The 17,360-nt window shown below is 37.2% G+C and overlaps 3 protein-coding genes across 4 annotated transcripts; 2 read left to right on the top strand and 1 right to left on the bottom strand.

The window, feature by feature from the left end:
• Positions 1-3,636: 3,636 nt before the first annotated feature.
• LOC126625825 (uncharacterized) lies at positions 3,637-6,010 on the top strand. The gene is made up of 7 exons (XM_050294921.1): positions 3,637-4,038; positions 4,244-4,313; positions 4,560-4,615; positions 4,775-4,850; positions 4,969-5,005; positions 5,281-5,395; positions 5,474-6,010. Exons 1-7 carry the CDS (start codon positions 3,746-3,748, stop codon positions 5,715-5,717), a joined length of 891 nt encoding a protein of 296 aa, XP_050150878.1. The 5' UTR covers positions 3,637-3,745; the 3' UTR covers positions 5,718-6,010.
• Positions 6,011-6,184: 174 nt separating this feature from the next.
• LOC126625813 (actin-interacting protein 1-2-like) lies at positions 6,185-9,660 on the bottom strand. Its single transcript, XM_050294901.1, has 6 exons — positions 9,236-9,660; positions 8,949-9,110; positions 8,635-8,821; positions 8,085-8,507; positions 7,532-7,939; positions 6,185-6,933 (listed from the first exon to the last, which is right to left on the bottom strand). Exons 1-6 carry the CDS (start codon positions 9,628-9,630, stop codon positions 6,676-6,678), a joined length of 1,833 nt encoding a protein of 610 aa, XP_050150858.1. The 5' UTR covers positions 9,631-9,660; the 3' UTR covers positions 6,185-6,675.
• A 2,997-nt stretch (positions 9,661-12,657) lies between these two features.
• LOC126625830 (MYB-like transcription factor 4) lies at positions 12,658-14,996 on the top strand. Of its 2 annotated transcripts, none has more exons than XM_050294927.1 (4): positions 12,658-12,739; positions 13,011-13,156; positions 13,449-13,578; positions 14,213-14,996. In XM_050294927.1, the coding sequence occupies exons 2-4, from the start codon at positions 13,027-13,029 to the stop codon at positions 14,511-14,513; spliced, it is 561 nt and encodes a 186-aa protein (XP_050150884.1). In that variant the 5' UTR covers positions 12,658-12,739; positions 13,011-13,026; the 3' UTR covers positions 14,514-14,996. The 2 variants fall into 2 exon arrangements, with proteins under 2 accessions (XP_050150884.1, XP_050150885.1); XM_050294928.1 differs by having other exon boundaries at positions 12,725-12,744.
• The last annotated feature ends 2,364 nt before the right edge of the window (positions 14,997-17,360 follow it).

Raw genomic sequence — 17,360 nt, forward strand, 5'->3', positions numbered from 1 at the left:
GGGATGTTACACCTGGGGACGACGTGGTGTTTGTGAACTGCCTGCGCACTTTGGGTAGAGCCGCGAAATATCTTAAAAAGAGCGACTTAATCCGCAACTCATCCCAATAATTATTCACCACTCAATGCTTCTACATTAAAGATGGCAAAGTTGATATTTGATACTTTTAAATTGTAATATCGATGGATATGACGCATTACCGTAGTGGTGAAAAATAATCATTATTTATCCACACATTAAAGTTGATATGATCCCCATTCTCCTCTTTCTAACAACATATCAGCTAGAGCTTCTTACTACCTTCGAATTTGATTGTGTACTTAAAATTTGATATTGCTCTAATATTCATCACACGCAATGTATTAAGTTAAGATTACTCTCAACTTTCTTCAAATTTAAAATAATTCAAGCCTAACATATGCTAATTGAAGATGGTTAAAGTAATCAGCATTTAGCAAAAGTATCAGTAGACAGCAGGGCGCTTCATCGAAAATTGCATCGTCCTTTAAAGAGGATAATATTATACTATCAGAAACAGATAAAATATTTAAGGATTGATTAGGACAAGTAACGTATGGAGTTGTAGACATGATTTGTCATTTACTAATGAAAGGCAGGGTAGATTAGTAAAGTTGGATTGTCTTTCTCATGCGTCGGCAGGCAACTTGACAATTTGGACCAGCAGTGTGCTTCTGTTTGTGATATCTAGGCATTGAATTTACCAGAAAGGACACTGTGGGGTTGTGGTTCTAATTTCTAAAACGTTTGATTAAGATCAAGAAATCTTTGACCAAAAAAAAAAAACAAAAAAAATCAAGAAATCTTATCGTAGGAGATTAAAGTAGCTTCATAGTATATACGCAAAAGAAATACTAAGAAAATTCTCTTAAAGTTAGACTTTGCATGCATCTCACAATTTAATGTTAATTTTCATGCTAATTTATAAATTTTTACAAAAAAAAACATGAGATAATAAAAAATTTAACTATAAAAATGTTTCATTAGTATTTCTTTCAAACCTAGGGAATCATTTTAGTCAAAATTTGCTAGTATAAAAAGATGAAAACTACAATAATTGAAGAGATAGTGACATACTACCATGATCATTTTGTCAAAAGTAAAAACATTCATCATTACACTGGCATTGGTGAACATCTTATGTTGGTCAGCAAAATTACGTATTCCCACACACAAAAATTCAATCAACTATTAACAGAAGCATAAATTGGAGGTGATTTATTTTGCATTTATGTTTTTATGTCGATTTTCCAATGTCATTTTTAAAATGACATAAAGTTATGGACCCTGTACGTATTCATTTTTGTGAACCCAACCGTTGGTCCCTAGTTATACGAAGGGCCCGACCACCACTTAAGGGTGTAAAAAGAAAGTCGCTACTGTGGAGCTTTTCAGTAGAGAATCGACAGTAACATACTTTTTTTTCTTCCAAATTGTATTCATTGATTTCATTTAAATTATTCAATTTGATGATCGAAAATAAACAAGAATGCTTAAGAGAAAAAAGAAGCGTGGTTATCAATTCTTTTTATAGTAATGCTTGATTTTGTTCTTTGATTTTTTTTAGATCATTCCTCTTGCTTTTACTCAGAGTTTGTTTCTCTTTTAAAATGATTGAAAGTACTTTTAGAAAAAATATTTTTTTGGTTCCAAAAGCGTTTAAAATATTTCTTATAAGAACATCAGCTATGTACATCTTGAGTTTAAGTGTTTTTTTCAGGTTCACTTGAATTTTAACTATTAATTGGTTTAAAAAAAATATTTTCACTAAAAACACTTTCAAATAGTTCCTTATGTGTTTGTTTGTTTTGTATCTAGAGTGATTTGACGCTCCTCTATGCAAACATGCTAGTGACTAGTGAATGACAAAGTGTAGAATTTGCGGCAGGCATTTGGATCTCATCCGAAACTAAATTGTGGGGATCTTAGGGATCCTCACATTGTAGTTGTTCATCGTACATCATACAGTCAGAAATTATTTTGAATCTTTTTATTTAAAATTAAACAACAAATAGTACCTAACGAAAACTGACCGCACGATATACGATGAACAGCTAGAATATGAGGATTCTTAAGATCCTCATCCTTGAGGCAGGATCTTAGATTGGCCATTGGTGTTGTAGACAGTTGTCCGTTTTCAAGGAGACCCAATTGAGGGATGGTTGAAAAGTATGTGAATAATTTCTTCACCATACATTGTGGAAGCACGTGAACTTGAATTTTGGATTCTAAGATGACAACCTCCCTACTTGATGCTTCAATAATTGACCATGGAGAGGAACACAACAAATTCCATAACTAAGTGCATCAGTATTCCTAGGCCCTTGAGATTTTAAAAAGGTGAATTTTCCGCATCATTTTCTAAACCGATGAGTGCAGAAAGAGAAAAGTGGTGTGTCAGAATCATTCGCACCAAAGAGATGTGAAGAAACAAATGCGCAAAAGGTGAAATCACTAATAGCATAATAATAAAATACTTGGTATGTAACATCTCACATCGTCTAAAGGAGTGGATCTTGTAAGCCTTATATGTATATTCTCATCTCTACCTAGCACGAGGTCTTTTAGGAGTTCATTGGCTTCGGGTTCCATCAGAACTCCGAAGTTAAGCAAGTTTATGTGAGAGCAATCCCATGATGGGTGACCCACTGGGAAGTTCTCGTGTGAGTTCCCGGAAACAAAACCGTGAGGGCGTGGTCGGGGCTCAAAGTGGATAATATCGTGCTACGGCGGAGTCGTGCCCGAGATGTGATAGGGGCTTGGATCGAGATGTGACTTGGTACATCGCAAACTACTTCATATGGTAAAGCTTAAACGTTTTGAGTAGTGTTGCACTTAAATTAAAACGAGTTTTGCTATTTCCTAACAAGAAATACTCGCTCCTTATATGAAAGAAGTCGTTCTACTTTATCAACAGAGCTCAGTTTGACTTAAGACTGGTTTGGTATTGCTGTGCTTTGAAAAAAACTGCTTCTGCTGTGCTGTGAAAAGAAGCATCTGTGAAATAAAGCAACAGAGTGTTTGGTAAATTTTTTTGTAAAAGTGCTTTTGAAAAAAAAAAAAAGCAGTATTATAGTGCTTGGTAAACTTTTATGTAAAACATATGTGAAAAAAAAGCCGCCTTTTCAAAGCTGGATTTTGCAGCTTTGTGTTTTTTGGCTTTTTTTTACCCAAAACTGTGAAAAAAAAGCTGAAGCTGAATATTTACCAAACACAAAAAAGCTCCCAGCTTTTTTTGATACCCACTTTTTTCAGAATTACCTCAGTACCAAACCAGATCTTAGAATGTCAAAAAAATTTCTTTTGCTAATTTTAATGATTTACATTTACGACTGTGATTTGCAGGTAAAAGAACGACACTTTGTATGTAAGAAGCCAATAGTTGGGGTTTTTAACGTATTGGGATCATTCCAACACACACACACACACACACAAAAGAAAAAAAAAAGGAAAGGAGTGTATTGGGCTCATGAGGATGTGAGTCGGGGCCCGGGGGTCACCCAACTTAAGTTGATCCCGCCGGATGGAGTGGGCCGGCCCAAATCATACCAAAAAAGGCGGGCTTTAAATCGGCGCGCAAGACTTTTTGAGGATATAATACAAAGCTGTGCGTTTCATGTCTGAAATAATCAAACTGAATCTCATTTTTAATTTTTCTCAGCAACCAATCATCATTTTCTCGCGTTTTTTTCCCACCCTGATCCGGCGAAACCGATCGGAAGCGCCGATGGACAAGGTGGAGGAGGAGGTGGAGAAGGCGAAGAAGGAGTGGGACGAAGCGTACAGTAACGTCGTACAGCAAATAAAGGCGATCGAAGAGTACGGTGAATCTACTGGAGCTGCTACTATGGTGTCGCAGAAGGACTCGCTGCCCAGGATGAACGGGCTCGCACAAGACGGCTTGTCGTTGCTCAATTCATTGCAGTTCAAGCTCGATCTGTTCGCTCCCCAGTTGCCCACCGACGATCAGGTCCAATCCGCCAAGGCCTTGCTCGAATCCTGGAAAAATCGATCCCACAGGTAATCGAATTCTCAGTTTACGTTTCTGTAGAAGTCAAGGAATTGAATTTTTGATTTAGGGTTCTTTCAGTTCAGTTATATTATTCAATTTAATGCGACGAACTAAGCTCTTTAATATATTTTTTGGTAAATTAAAGCTCTTCAATTGAAATGCAAATATTGAATTTTTTTTGGTAATTCTAGTTTTTGTGGTTTTTCTGATCAGTTTGCGGTTGAGTTTGAGGAATGCAAATTTGCAAGCAAAGGCTAACATGAGGAAAGCTGCTCAGAAAGAGGTATTGAACTACTTTTTTGGACTAATTTCGGGTAGTTTATGAATCTCTTGGACGATAATGCTTCACATTACCATTGTGAATCGTTGTGCGCTAGATCGTATAGTCCTCGGGTTAAACTGTTTTTATGTGGATACTGTTTGATTCCCTTGATGTGAGACAAAACGAGATGGTTCTTGGTGGATTGTCCTTTATTGAGAAAACGATGTTTGGAACGAATTGTGATTGATTTAGCTGTATTTGTTGCAGAGAGAACTTCTTTTGGGAGGTGGAGAAGAGTCCACGATTCGTAGACGCAACTTACAGTATGTATCAAATATTCTAAATGGCTTTCAGTAAACTGGTATCTATTTTTGTTTTTGCTTTCACTCTGGAGCAAAATTTTGATGAGCTTGACTACAGTTTTCTCGTACTGTTAGATGAATTTGTTATTTAAAAGCCTTTGATTTATTGGTTTTCTCCAGAACAAAAGCTGGAATGACATCTGCCGCAGAAAGCATCACAGAGAGCCTTCGCCGTACTCGTCAGCTGATGGTTCAGGTTAGTTGCCGTATTTTCTTTCTTTTCGATTTACTTTATTGCTTACATCTTTATGAATCTGTTGTATGAGTCTTTTGGTGGGATGAAATATTTGGTTTTCTTATTTTTTCATGTGTAGGAAGTGGAACGAAGTGCTGGCACACTCATGACTTTCGGTGAGTTTCTTTCATTCTTCTACGTCAAATTAGTTTGTATGTGCTTAGAGTGTGGCACTGCAATTTTTTATACTTCTTTGAACAGCTTATCTAATGACAACGTGCCTTAGAGACTGTCTACGTTAAAGACATAATGTATACGTCATTGATCTAGGTCCATTTAGAACGACCATTCTGCTTGTATGCAATATTTGAAATATGAATGTTAGTATCACAATTGATTTCGAAAGGTTGTTTTCCATCGTTAGATAAATACTATATGTCGGTTTGTGCAGAGGAATCTACTGGAGTACTGAAGAAGGCTGAAAGTGAATACAAGGGACACCGTTCATTGTTGATGCGAACCAGAAACCTACTCTCAACAATGCAACGACAAGATGTCATTGACAGGTTCAGAAGCAAAATTTCCTTTGTCATAGAACTATTATCTACATCTGCAGATTCTAACATTGAATTTTATCTGGACAGGTTGATACTTGTGCTAGGATTCTTCTTGTTTTCTTTAGCTGTTCTATATGTCGTTTCAAAGCGTATTGGTCTACTGGCGCTGCAGAGGCAGGTCACATCTGCCATTAAGGCTGGTATGGTTGGGCGAGCAGAACTCAGACCTGGAGCTGTTGAAGATGCCGTAAATCATGCACAGGCCTATGGCAATGCAGCTCATAAAGTGGAGGAACCACTAGAAAGAGTGATGCACGACGAACTACGATGAATTCGAGTCTGTAGCTGTGTTAGATTACGCATTGCCATTACGACATTAGGACGTCTCTCTGTCTTAATTTTTTGTACCTGCACTCTTATTTTCATGTTGGTTTCTTGGAGCCAGCATCGTTAAATATGTACGACGTTTTTTCTTTCTTTATCATATTTGGAAATAGCAATCTCGCAATTTTAAGGGAAATTGATTGAAACAATCTTCTCTGTATCGTTCCAATTTTATCAGAACAAATTGATTGAAATGATGAAAGTAAAAATGTTAATTGATAAAATGATTACTTTTCTGAATTTTGTCAATGTGCTGTCAAATTTTTATTGATTTATCGTCAATTTTTGACCATCGTGATCAATATTTTTATTGATTTGTCATCAATAATTGATTTTGATCATTTCAGAATCAATATTCGTTGAATCCTCATCGAATCCAATTTTTTCAACCTTTTAACACATTGCCGAGCACAATTGATGACAAAATGTAATTCCATAAATAAAAAAATAATTAAATACTTTGAACCTTCCCCACACAAAAACCAAGCAAACAAAGGATTCATAAGAGGTGAAAAACAAAGAAACACAGCTGAAATTTAGCTTGATCTTCTGATTCTGCAGTTGATAATCCCATGCCCGATCGTTGGCCGGCCGGCGGAAACACTAGACACGCGAGGAAAAACAACACACCTGGTCGACTCGCTGCTACTTTTATCACTAAACCACCAACTCCAAGCTGCAAGGTCATGAGCCATGGAAAAAGACGGCCAATTTGCCTATGAACTGCCGTTTGTGACGCACCAGACGACAGAGACTGTTTCTTGATACTTGACAATTCATTGAAAGTATCCTTCTCATCCTTCCGTCGTATGGAAACTCGCAAACCCATGAAATCCAGAAGAAGAAAAAAAACACTCCCATCTTTCTTATTCTTTCCTTGACACTAAGAAGCCCTCCGTGTTTCTTCACTGCGGAGTCAACCTCCAGACACGAATAAATGCATCCTCACCAGAGCTGACCACAGTGTGCTCATCAATGAAAGCTAAGCCGTACACCCCACCCAAGTTTGCACCCTTAATGGTTGTACGGCTTGCTGGAGGCTTGTCGACTTCGTATATGATAACACACGTGTCAAGAGATCCAGTTGCAACCATCGTGCTATCAGGAGACCAAGCAAGGCAGTTTATTCGCGCAGTATGGTACAGCATGTTCTTAAGCTTGATCTGGAGGAAGAAAATAAAGCACAATGTTTACTATGAATAAGTTCAACGATAGCCAACAGGCAGGAGTCATTCTAAAGTTCCCATATGCAACCACATAATCTATCTGAACGTAATTTTATGGTAAGATGAAAGATCACATCACAACTACCTAATTTATTAACAAATCAAGTTCCAAGTTCTCATCAAAATTTGCAAAGATATATAATCATTTATTTGACATTCCAATATGCACATCTATCATTTCATAAGCTATACTCAAATGCGAAAGTCACAAGTGTGCTGGCAAGAAAGATATACTTGCTGACAAGAGCGAATGGGATATAGATTTTATCAGTTGAACTTGATCAATTTGCCTGTATCACACTTATATCTCTTACAAATCATCCGTTTGATTTTGACTAAATTTGGTTAAACAAAGAAGATCAGCTGATAAGGGATTGATGCATGCATCTAAAACTTCTACACATGCATGCATTGACAAACAAAAACACGTCTTATTTTATCCTTCTTCACCATAAATGTCAATAATACCGGAACAATGGTTATAATATTAGAATGATGAAAATAAAAAAGTGCCTGAGGACAGTGAGCACACTACCTCTCGAGAGGCACGGTCCCAGACAACAGCTTCTCGGTTCAAATCTCCTGATGCAAACATAGAAACATCGGGAGAGTAGCGTATGACAGAAATGGGCCCCCGATGCTTCTCCAAAACAGCCTCTTCCTTAAGTGTATCACCTGTTACAGAATACATATGCAGTTTACCGTCCTGCCCACCAATGATGGCTTCACTTCCATCCGGTGATATAGTACATGCAGTCACAGTGAATCCAAGGTTAATAGTTGACAAAACTTTTGTGCCATGGAGCATGACAACTCCAGAATCAGTTGAAACCAAAGCAAGTTCAGGAGATAGAAGGGCAAGGCTTATGTCCTTTGGCTGACTTCCAACATCAATAGCCTCTGCATCTCCACATTGATCACTGCGGAGAGGAACTCTCCAAACCTAGGTAGTCATAAGAAAAATGCAAGAGGAAAGAAACTGAGATAAGGTGAACCCAAACAAGGCAAAACAGTATTCATATAGAATAAAATGTAAAGAATATACTGTTGAATTGTGAGAGACTAAAAGAGTATACAATTTTTGTCACCTTATTGTCAAATCCACATGAAACGATTTCTTCGTCAACAGCTGCTAAACATTTTATCTGAGAATTCTCCTTCCTTTGTAACTTCCCACCATATCCAGCACCTTGAATCCATTTAACAATGAGACCATCATAGCTGCTAGACAATATAAGTTTTGGGTCAATCTTTAGAACAGCTAATGAAGTTACATTCTTCATGTGTCCGGATATCAGTAGAGGGGCTTTATCAAGGTTGCTCGCTGAGAATATACTAATGAAGCCTCCGAGAGAAACCGTAACAATATGATCATTCTGCCACAGACACCCAACTAGCATGTCATCCACTCCACCCGATCCAGGAGGCGGCAACGTTTTCTTCAGCTTCCCATTATTATCCTCAGATATCTCCCATACTTTTGCCGATTTGTCAGCAGACACAGTCAGAACCTAATCAGCACATTCAATCAGGGAACAAACACAAAGAAAGTTTATAACACAGACAAAACAAAAGGACACAAAGTTGCAATCTTTATAATACAGTTCCGGTGACTAAATGAACAATCCAATGTTCTACCTGTTTACCATCAGGACTCCAGCTAAGAGCATAAATGCTGCCTTTGTGGCCATCTTCGGCGGACAGCTCTCCGATCTTCTCCGCAGTCTTTCCATCATAAACCATACCACTTTTATCTGAGCTTACAGTGATAAACTTACTACCATCTGGACAGAACCTTATACAATTTACAAAATTCGAATGATCCCTAAACATCGAAAAATCAATAAAATATTTCGAGTCAGGGAAGCAACACAAACACACACACAGACATACATAATTACAATGTGATTAAATCAATAAGATTTCGAGTTAAATTATGTTAAAGAACAAACCTGAGAGACAGCTTGAATTTGAAAGGCGGTCCTTCGTAGAAATTCACCAAGAAATCCTCCCCACAAGTGACGATTCGAAAGGGTCTCGTCGGCTTAAACGCACAGCTTAACACACGCTTCGAGTGCCCATCAAAATCCCCAACAGTTGAGCCTGAATCCCACCTATTGAATCCATTCAAATTCCGTCAATTTTCTCACTATCCAAACACAAAGTGCCGGAAAATCCACCAAAAAAGAAAACCCATTTCGCAATTTTTAAATTGAACAATCAAGACGACGACGCTTACATGAACGCGCGAACGAAAGACTTCCCTTTGCCCTCGCCGGAAGCAACGATCCTCAACCCGTCAGGGGACCACTGGAGGTCGTCGATCCGACCCGAGAGGACCTTGAACTCGTTCTTCAATACGAAGTCGTTGTGGGTACCCCATATCCTGACGGTTCCGGAGACGTCGGCGGACGCGATCCACTCGCCGTTGGGGGAGAACCTAGCAACAGTGACGGGATAAGCGTGCTCGGCGTAAACGGCAACGTCGAGGGGGTTCTGGAGGCTCATGATAATTACGGATCTGCCATTGGTGTAGAGGAGCTTGTCGGATTTGGGGTCGCCGGAGATCAGAATCCCACGGCCGCGCTCGGTTGACGGGACGCAGGCGTAGGCCTCGGTGAGCTGGGGGGTCATTTTTGGGATTTTGGGAAAAGTGAGAAGCGGGGATTTAAAAGCGTGGGGTATATATAGGCGGTGGGGGCTACGGATAGAGTGATGATGGTTGCCAGTGTAGCGCTGTGCGAGTTTTGGAAATGTTCAAAAGGTAAGGTGGACGTGGAAACGTGTCCGTGTGTGAGTCGTCAGATCCAAGAGAAAGGAGAGAGAGTATCCTTGCTATATTTTTTTTTGTGAGGATATGAATTCTCAGGTTAAATCCGTTCATCTTATATCGTGCGGTCAGAAATTATTATAAATTTTTTATTTAAAATTGAATATAAACGGTATCTGACGAAAACTGGTCGCACAATACACGATGAACATATGTAATTGAAAAATCTTTGAGATCTTCATAAAGAGAATTCGACAAGAATCATTTCCTGATAAGGAATTGTCTTTGTCTCCTCCTTTTTGCTTTTACTTTTTGTTATTTAGCCATCGCCCCACGAAACACATACTTATTTTCACTTTATCACGTAAAACTCATTATGTGTCATTTAATCTCTCGTAGCATTCTCTTTCACTATGCTCATTTTCATTCATTCAGTTAAATAAGTGTTAAAATGGCTTACGTAGCTCTTATGTGGTTCATGAACTTCATATGTCAAAAATAATAGGTTTAACGTTGTCATTTTCGCGATTAACTAAGTTCACATTATCAAATGATTTTTTTTTTTTAGAATTAAGGCCTAAAAGTGGAGCGATTTCTTTGTGGAGATGTTGCTCAAACTCTCGAGTAAGCACAATTGCGAACGCTGGTACTAATTAGGGTGTGATCTTAAGAAGATGACAGTTCTATGAAATCTGGAGGAGCTCAGCCAACTGACAGTAAGTCAGGCTCTTTCGACCAAAGAAGAAGTAGGGGTGGGTGATGGCGGAGAAAGCAGCCATGGCTGCTCTTCCATGGCGGAGGGAAGGGAACGCAACGAATTAATGGAATGAGAATCCTCTTTGGAATCTGGATCCTCTTTATGAGGATCCCAAAGGTTCTCTAATTACATACGTTCATCGTATAGTGTGTGACCACAAATTATTGTAAATCTTTTTATATTGGAAGATCCTGGAGATCCTCGTAAAGAATCCAAAGGATCCTCATTCGAATTAATGGGCAAGTGGGTCTCTTTCAACCAAAAAATAAATAAAATTATAGGAAAGTGGGTCTCAATTGTGCGAAAGCAAAAGGTGTAAGAGATCCTTTACGGAATTGGATCCTCTCTTGAGCATGAGATTAGGATCCTTCTGACTCACTAACACGGGTCGTTGGATTTTGATCCAATAAATACAAACATGGGAGCTATCTAAAATTTATAATAATTATAGCCGTTGAATCAAAATCCAACGTCTCATGTTAATGGGTCAGGATGATCTTGATCTCCTGCTCGGGAGAGGATCTAATTCCATCTTTTACAGACTTGAACGAAAATAGGGCGTAGTGAAAGATGTTGTATTATTATGGGGGTAAAGTGGGAGAAATGAATTTCAAGGGGCAAATTGAAAGCAAGATGAGTCTTGAGGAGCATTGGAGTAAATAAGAGGTTATTTTTTGTAATTTTGTATTTCGTGCTTGCATGATCAAATTAAATTAAATTAAATTAATTAGATGAGTAAGATTGGGCTTGGGTCTCCTCGAAGCAAGACCCATCCATGCTGTCCAGGCCTAGCCCACTTCATTCACTGGGTCTAATTTCATGCCAAGTCCTGTTCTGTATGAGAAGAGCGGGATTCGGGGATGACAAATACTTAATTTGGAGGTTATTGATAATTTGATCGACAAATAGGACGATAGTACAATACTACATTCGTCATTGAATTGAAAGATTGTCATCCCCAGAATAGGACTTACCAACAACTAAGAAAAACTTGCGTATGGGCGGATCTATAGAGGGATCTGGGTGGTCCATAGACCATCCAAGGTCTGAGAAAAAAGCCTATAGAAGTCCTTCGAAAACCTGCCAAATGTTTTGGAAGGGAGGACCATTCTATTTCTAGGGTTATATGTTCTACAGACTAAGCAGTTTTAATTGTATTGTTAAACGTCATATAGTTATAGGGTTATAATATAAGCAATTTCATTCAATGAGGGTAAATGAGTTGCAGACTTGCAACAAACTCCTCATGAGGAAGAAGACTCATATAAAATCCTCTCTATTCCCTTGAATGTCGTTGTTCCTGCTTTGTCATACTACTTTTTAGTGAATTGGTCATATTTTTTGAAGGAGCGGATATAAAAAAAGCTATTAATAGACTCATAAATTGAGGGAACGGATTTTCATTTTATATAAACGACCTTGCTAAAAAAAAAAAAAAAAACTTACTGTTTAGACTTTGTAAATTGTAATATTATTTGTTGGACCTTTTACATTGGGATCCCCCTACCTTAAAATTCTGGATCCTCCAACAAAATATTCTTGTGGTGATATCCCAAAATAATATCAAGCATTTTAACTTTCTATTGTAAGAGAACAAATTGACTTGAGAATATCTGAACTATCGACATCCCCAAATTAAGGTCTTAACTATAACAAAGAGAAACTTACTTTCAACAAGATACCACTGTGGTAGTATTTCAAGACAACTATATATACACTATCATACGTTTTACTCTTTTTCAATAAAAAATGCTTGATTAACTTTGTACAACTAAAGTTACAACCCCGTTCAATGAAAGCTCTTGACCCTTCCACAAGAAACATCACTTAATTACCTTACCAATATGTCAACCATAAAATTTCAATTATTTAATTAAAATTCGTAATTAATTACAAAAATAATACTTGGTAGATTAAATATGCAAAAAAAAAAACATTGAGCTTAATGGGACCATTTCCTGTCAAAGGAAATACTTCAAATTTCTGGCACAAAACTAGCACAAAGCTCCATCAAGATTTAATGGTGGCCAAGGAAAACTAGAGACTTTCGGGGCCTACCCACTTAAAAGGTAGGTTAGCTAGCAGGTGGAAAAGGTCAAAGGGTAAGTGGTGCACATTCTCACCTCACCAAACCATGCACATTCTTTCCATTCGCAGACACATAAAAACACACACACACACACACTTGGGTAAAAACAACCAGTCCATCTAAACTTGTAAGGTCCTCCAAACTCTCCCCTACCATGCACACGCACACACACAGAATGCTTTATATAATATTATACATCTTCATGTTTCCTTAGCTCTACTGCTATATTCATGGGGCCTCGGCATTAGATATCTCTCTCTCTATCTCTCTCTCTCTCTCTCTCTCTCTCTCTCTCTCTCTCATCAGGAAGACAGGAACTTTTCATAAATATATATATAATATCTAATATCTCCATCTCTCTCTTTGATTATATGTTGTTGTGGTTCTAAACTTGCCAGCTAGGGTTTCTGATCAATGAGGAAGCCTTGTTATGAGAAGTATGAGATAAACAAAGGAGCATGGTCTAAGCAAGAAGATCAGAAACTCATTGACTACATCCAGAAACATGGCGAAGGATGTTGGAATTCTCTTCCTCATGCTGCAGGTGGGTGTTTACTACAAATTTATCTTCCAGATTTCTTCGACTTTTACTACTTGATCGGTGTCTATAGCTAAAATATTTACTATTTTGCAACTTTAGCATCTATGATCTATATGAATATACATGATCATGATTAGGGAAGTAAGCGATCGATCCCCGATCATGATTGAGTAGATAAATAGCAAATAATATTGGGGAAAAAGGGGTGATATATATATAAATCGATGATATGTAGCTTTTCAAAGATCATGTATATGTTGAATAATATTATTGTTTAATGATGATTCATGACTAGGGTTGAGTCGGTGTGGTAAAAGTTGTCGACTGAGGTGGATAAACTATCTAAGGCCAGATCTTAAACGCGAAAGTATTCGAGAAGATGAAGAGGACCTCATCATCAGGCTTCATGCGCTCCTTGGGAATAGGTATACAAACTCAGTCCATATATATATAACCCCCTTTCCCTAAATTAATTTTTCAATAACACGATTGCCCAAACAACCTAACTAAAAAGAAAGTTTCAGGGTGATTTAATTGAGTTTGGAAACAATCATATATGTTTAACTTTCTTTCCAATACATATATAGCTATATAATTACAAATTTGGATATCCCTAATTTTTTTTTTTAACATAAGGATATCCCTAATTACAATAACCATATCTGTATATGTGTGTGTGTGTGTATACCTTAATTAGTTCGTACGTTAGAACCAAGAAAAACGATTGCCTTTAATTAGTATATAATTTAATTATACATATTAATTTTTAGAACCAAGAAAAACGATTGGCTTTAATTAGTTCGTACTTTAGGGTGTATACCTGGGTTGGTTAGTTTAGTGCTTCCCCTACACCAAAGTCAAAACTTCCTTCATGTTAGTTTAAATTATAATTATATTGACACCAACAATATCACCCTAAGTCAAATTCATACTTAAAGATGTTTTTTTTTAATTAATTAATTAATTTTTAACTAGAGAGAATTAATATAAAACCTAAACATATATTTGATATGAGGACTAATATATATATATGTATGATATATTCGTGAATTTACTTAGGTGGTCACTGATAGCCGGAAGACTGCCGGGAAGGACGGACAATGAGGTGAAGAATTACTGGAACACTCATATAAGGAAAAAGTTACTAAAGATGGGAAGTACTCTTGATCCCAAAAAACCCCATCACCACAATGATCCTCACTTGAGAAAAGGCACTACTGCTACTGTGCCACTACTGCAGCCTGATACCAGTTCACCAATATCATTTGCGTTATCGTCGTCAGATTCCATGAGTACTGGTGCTGAAATTCACAGCAACAAAAGCGGGTTGCCTGACCTGAATCTCGACCTCTCACTCTAATTGTTTGTGGAAGAGTGGCAGAAAAGTATATGATATATCTAGACTTAAACAAAAAAGTGTCATATAACTATAGTGTCTAGTTTAAGTATATACACCCCACCACCTCCAGGGCTTCTTTTAGACAATGGTGCTTGAGTACGTGGTTTGGCTTTAAATATGACTAGTCTGGTCGACTAGTATAAAGGTGTGTGCGTAATTAATTTGGACATAGCTAGTTATCACTGTGTGTATAATTGGAAATTTGGCATGCACATGACTGCTAAGATCCTAGTTGTATATGTGTATAGCTAGCTAGGTAGGTATGAGTTTGCCCAAATCTCTCTTTCTGCGCTGACTCTGTTGGAAAAGTTAGATATTATATATATATATATATATACACAATATCAGTTATAATATTTGAAACCCCTTGAAAGAGGTAAGGGTTCATCTCTTGTCGTACCTCCCCGTTTCAGTAATGAGAAATGCTTGATGTTGGAATTTGAAGGGGAAAAGTTTGTCCTATACTATATGTATGATGAAATGTATTTCGTTTTGATTACGAAATATATTGATTGAGATTTATATTGCGATAGTATATGCAACTGGTTTGGCAATATATATATCTTTTGTATCCTGTACTGTCCATGCATGCGTGGCTCACTCCTTAAGAAGTATGGTACATTAACCATTAGCTATTTCAGAATGAGAGAACTCAATTAGCTAAAGAATGTGACTATTAGTGTACGTAACACGTTCTTCCATGCTTTAACTATATAATCGCTCCCTATCACTTTTTAAGTTTTACTTTAATGGAGATCTCCTTGCCTAGACATGGTTTTTGGTCAAGAATCTGCTTTCGAAACAATGAAAAAGAAGAACAAGCTAGCAGCTGAAAGCTACAAACTTGAATAATGCGGTAAAAATCTAGTTTCCTTTACTTTTTATAATTGTTAAAAGAATGGGAGGGAAACACGACCACAACAGCGGATTCAATATTTTTTTTGTTGGGAGCAAGATGTGTATCATGTAGTCTAATATCACATCTTCTCTTCATGTCCAGCAAATTCAATTCCGGGTCACTTTTCCTTTTCTTTTGCCTTATCTCTCGACCTTCTCAGAGAACTTCTGTCAAACAGTTTGCCCTAGGACAACTGTAGTTACTACTAACCTTCCACAAACCTACAAAATTCATTTATATGTTTGTATATACATGTATTCGTTGGGAATATTAAGAAAGCTGTTTTTTTTTTTTTTTTTTTTTTTTTTTTTTTTTTGTGCTTGTAAAAAACCGGCGCATGCACTGTATCAATTTCAGAAGAAAATGAACTAGTAAATACGACTATTGCTCGAAACGATATAACAATTTTCGTAGCTGTGAACTTTTGACTATACGTCGATTACTTGAAAATATTACCCAAACTAATCGGACACTCTGATCTCTTTTATATTATCGACAGCAAGTCCTGCAACGGAGGATTTTCTAGATGGTTTACATATATGAACATAAAGAATATTTGATCACCAATCTACCTTACCTCATGTTCATTCTAATGTTCAAAGAACGAACATGATGTAGCTTGATTCCAATTTCCAACCTTTTTCTTGATGCTGATTTCGACTTTTCACCTAAAAGTTGTACGCATATTTTGTTTCAAACCTTCTTGGATATGGCCTGCTTTAATAGTTCTACAAGATCAATCGTCTCTTACAAGATTGATTCTTGGATAGCTTGTTCTGGACTTCCCTAGAGTTGAGGTTGGGGCCTCCGCTGGCTTTGGAGGGAAAGCGCTACATTGTCCAAAGTTCAAAGCATACTATAAGACTCTTTGAAGAATTACAAAAGAGGTCATAGACTCTTAACCCATTTTTTTTGTTTTTACAGATCACCCACCCTTTGTCTGTGTAAAAAAAGAAGGATTAAGTACCTAGAACCCCCAACCATTTTAGTGTCATTCCAAATTGGTCTCAACCTTTTTAAACATTCCAAATAATAGTACCCAACCTATTAAAAATGTCACATTTGTTAAGCCCCAATTAAAAAATATCTGTTAAATTTACTAGGGCTTACTTTATCTCCAAAATCAATAGAATGTCATGAAAGCATAGCATCCACCAATTAATAGTCACCACCACCCCCATTAGGCCATCATCTCCAAACCCAAAAGAAAACCACCAACTTCATCCTACAAAGCAAGCCGCTAACATCGGGAGGAGGTCATGGAAGTTGCTGAAATTGTATGAATTGCCATAATAATGTGGCCACCACCATCTTCACCGCACATAAAGAATAATTGGAAGCTTTACGAGCCGGGAATCGGGGAATGAGGAAATCACATAACCAGAAACAAGCTCCTTGAAAACCCTCTCTAAATTCTTAACCCTCTTCTTTGTAAGGAAATTGCCCTCCTAATGTAATTTCAATTTGGGTCCATTTTTGATTCAATCTAATACTCGTTTGATCATTGGATTCCATATTATATAGTCTACATTTGAAGTTTAGATTTTGAGGCAACTAATATTAATGTGGACCATGATATACGTACCTACTTGGTAGGTTTTGAATATGATCTATGTTTAAAAATCAATTGGGGCTTAACGAATATGTCATTTTCAATAGATTGGATAATGGTTTGGAATGTTTAAAAATATTGAAACCAATTTGAAATGACACTAAAAGATTGTGAGGTTTTAGATACTTAATTCAAGAAAAAAATTGACGCTACAATACAATTGGGCTGAGGCCTAAGGGCACAATGGAAATAGCACAATTTCAAAATTTGTCTTTATGAGAGGCACACAACTTTCTTGAATGTGATAAATGACTAGACTGAGATAATTCAGTTTCTCAGATATCCCAAAACAAAGTAG

This window comes from Malus sylvestris, chromosome 6, assembly GCF_916048215.2.
Source record: "Malus sylvestris chromosome 6, drMalSylv7.2, whole genome shotgun sequence".
NCBI lineage: Eukaryota > Viridiplantae > Streptophyta > Magnoliopsida > Rosales > Rosaceae > Malus > Malus sylvestris.

Coding starts and splice junctions, on each gene's coding strand:
- LOC126625825 (XM_050294921.1), top strand. CDS start 3,746: ATGGACAAGGTGGAGGAGGAGGTGGAGAAGGCGAAGAAGGAGTGGGAC. Junction 4,314..4,559: donor GGAAAGCTGCTCAGAAAGAG/GTATTGAACTAC, acceptor TATTTGTTGCAG/AGAGAACTTCTTTTGGGAGG. Junction 5,006..5,280: donor TGGCACACTCATGACTTTCG/GTGAGTTTCTTT, acceptor CGGTTTGTGCAG/AGGAATCTACTGGAGTACTG.
- LOC126625813 (XM_050294901.1), bottom strand. CDS start 9,630: ATGACCCCCCAGCTCACCGAGGCCTACGCCTGCGTCCCGTCAACCGAG. Junction 9,111..9,235: donor TCTTTCGTTCGCGCGTTCAT/GTAAGCGTCGTC, acceptor TGGATTCAATAG/GTGGGATTCAGGCTCAACTG. Junction 7,940..8,084: donor CATGTGGATTTGACAATAAG/GTGACAAAAATT, acceptor ATGACTACCTAG/GTTTGGAGAGTTCCTCTCCG.
- LOC126625830 (XM_050294927.1), top strand. CDS start 13,027: ATGAGGAAGCCTTGTTATGAGAAGTATGAGATAAACAAAGGAGCATGG. Junction 13,157..13,448: donor TTCTCTTCCTCATGCTGCAG/GTGGGTGTTTAC, acceptor ATTCATGACTAG/GGTTGAGTCGGTGTGGTAAA. Junction 13,579..14,212: donor CATGCGCTCCTTGGGAATAG/GTATACAAACTC, acceptor GAATTTACTTAG/GTGGTCACTGATAGCCGGAA.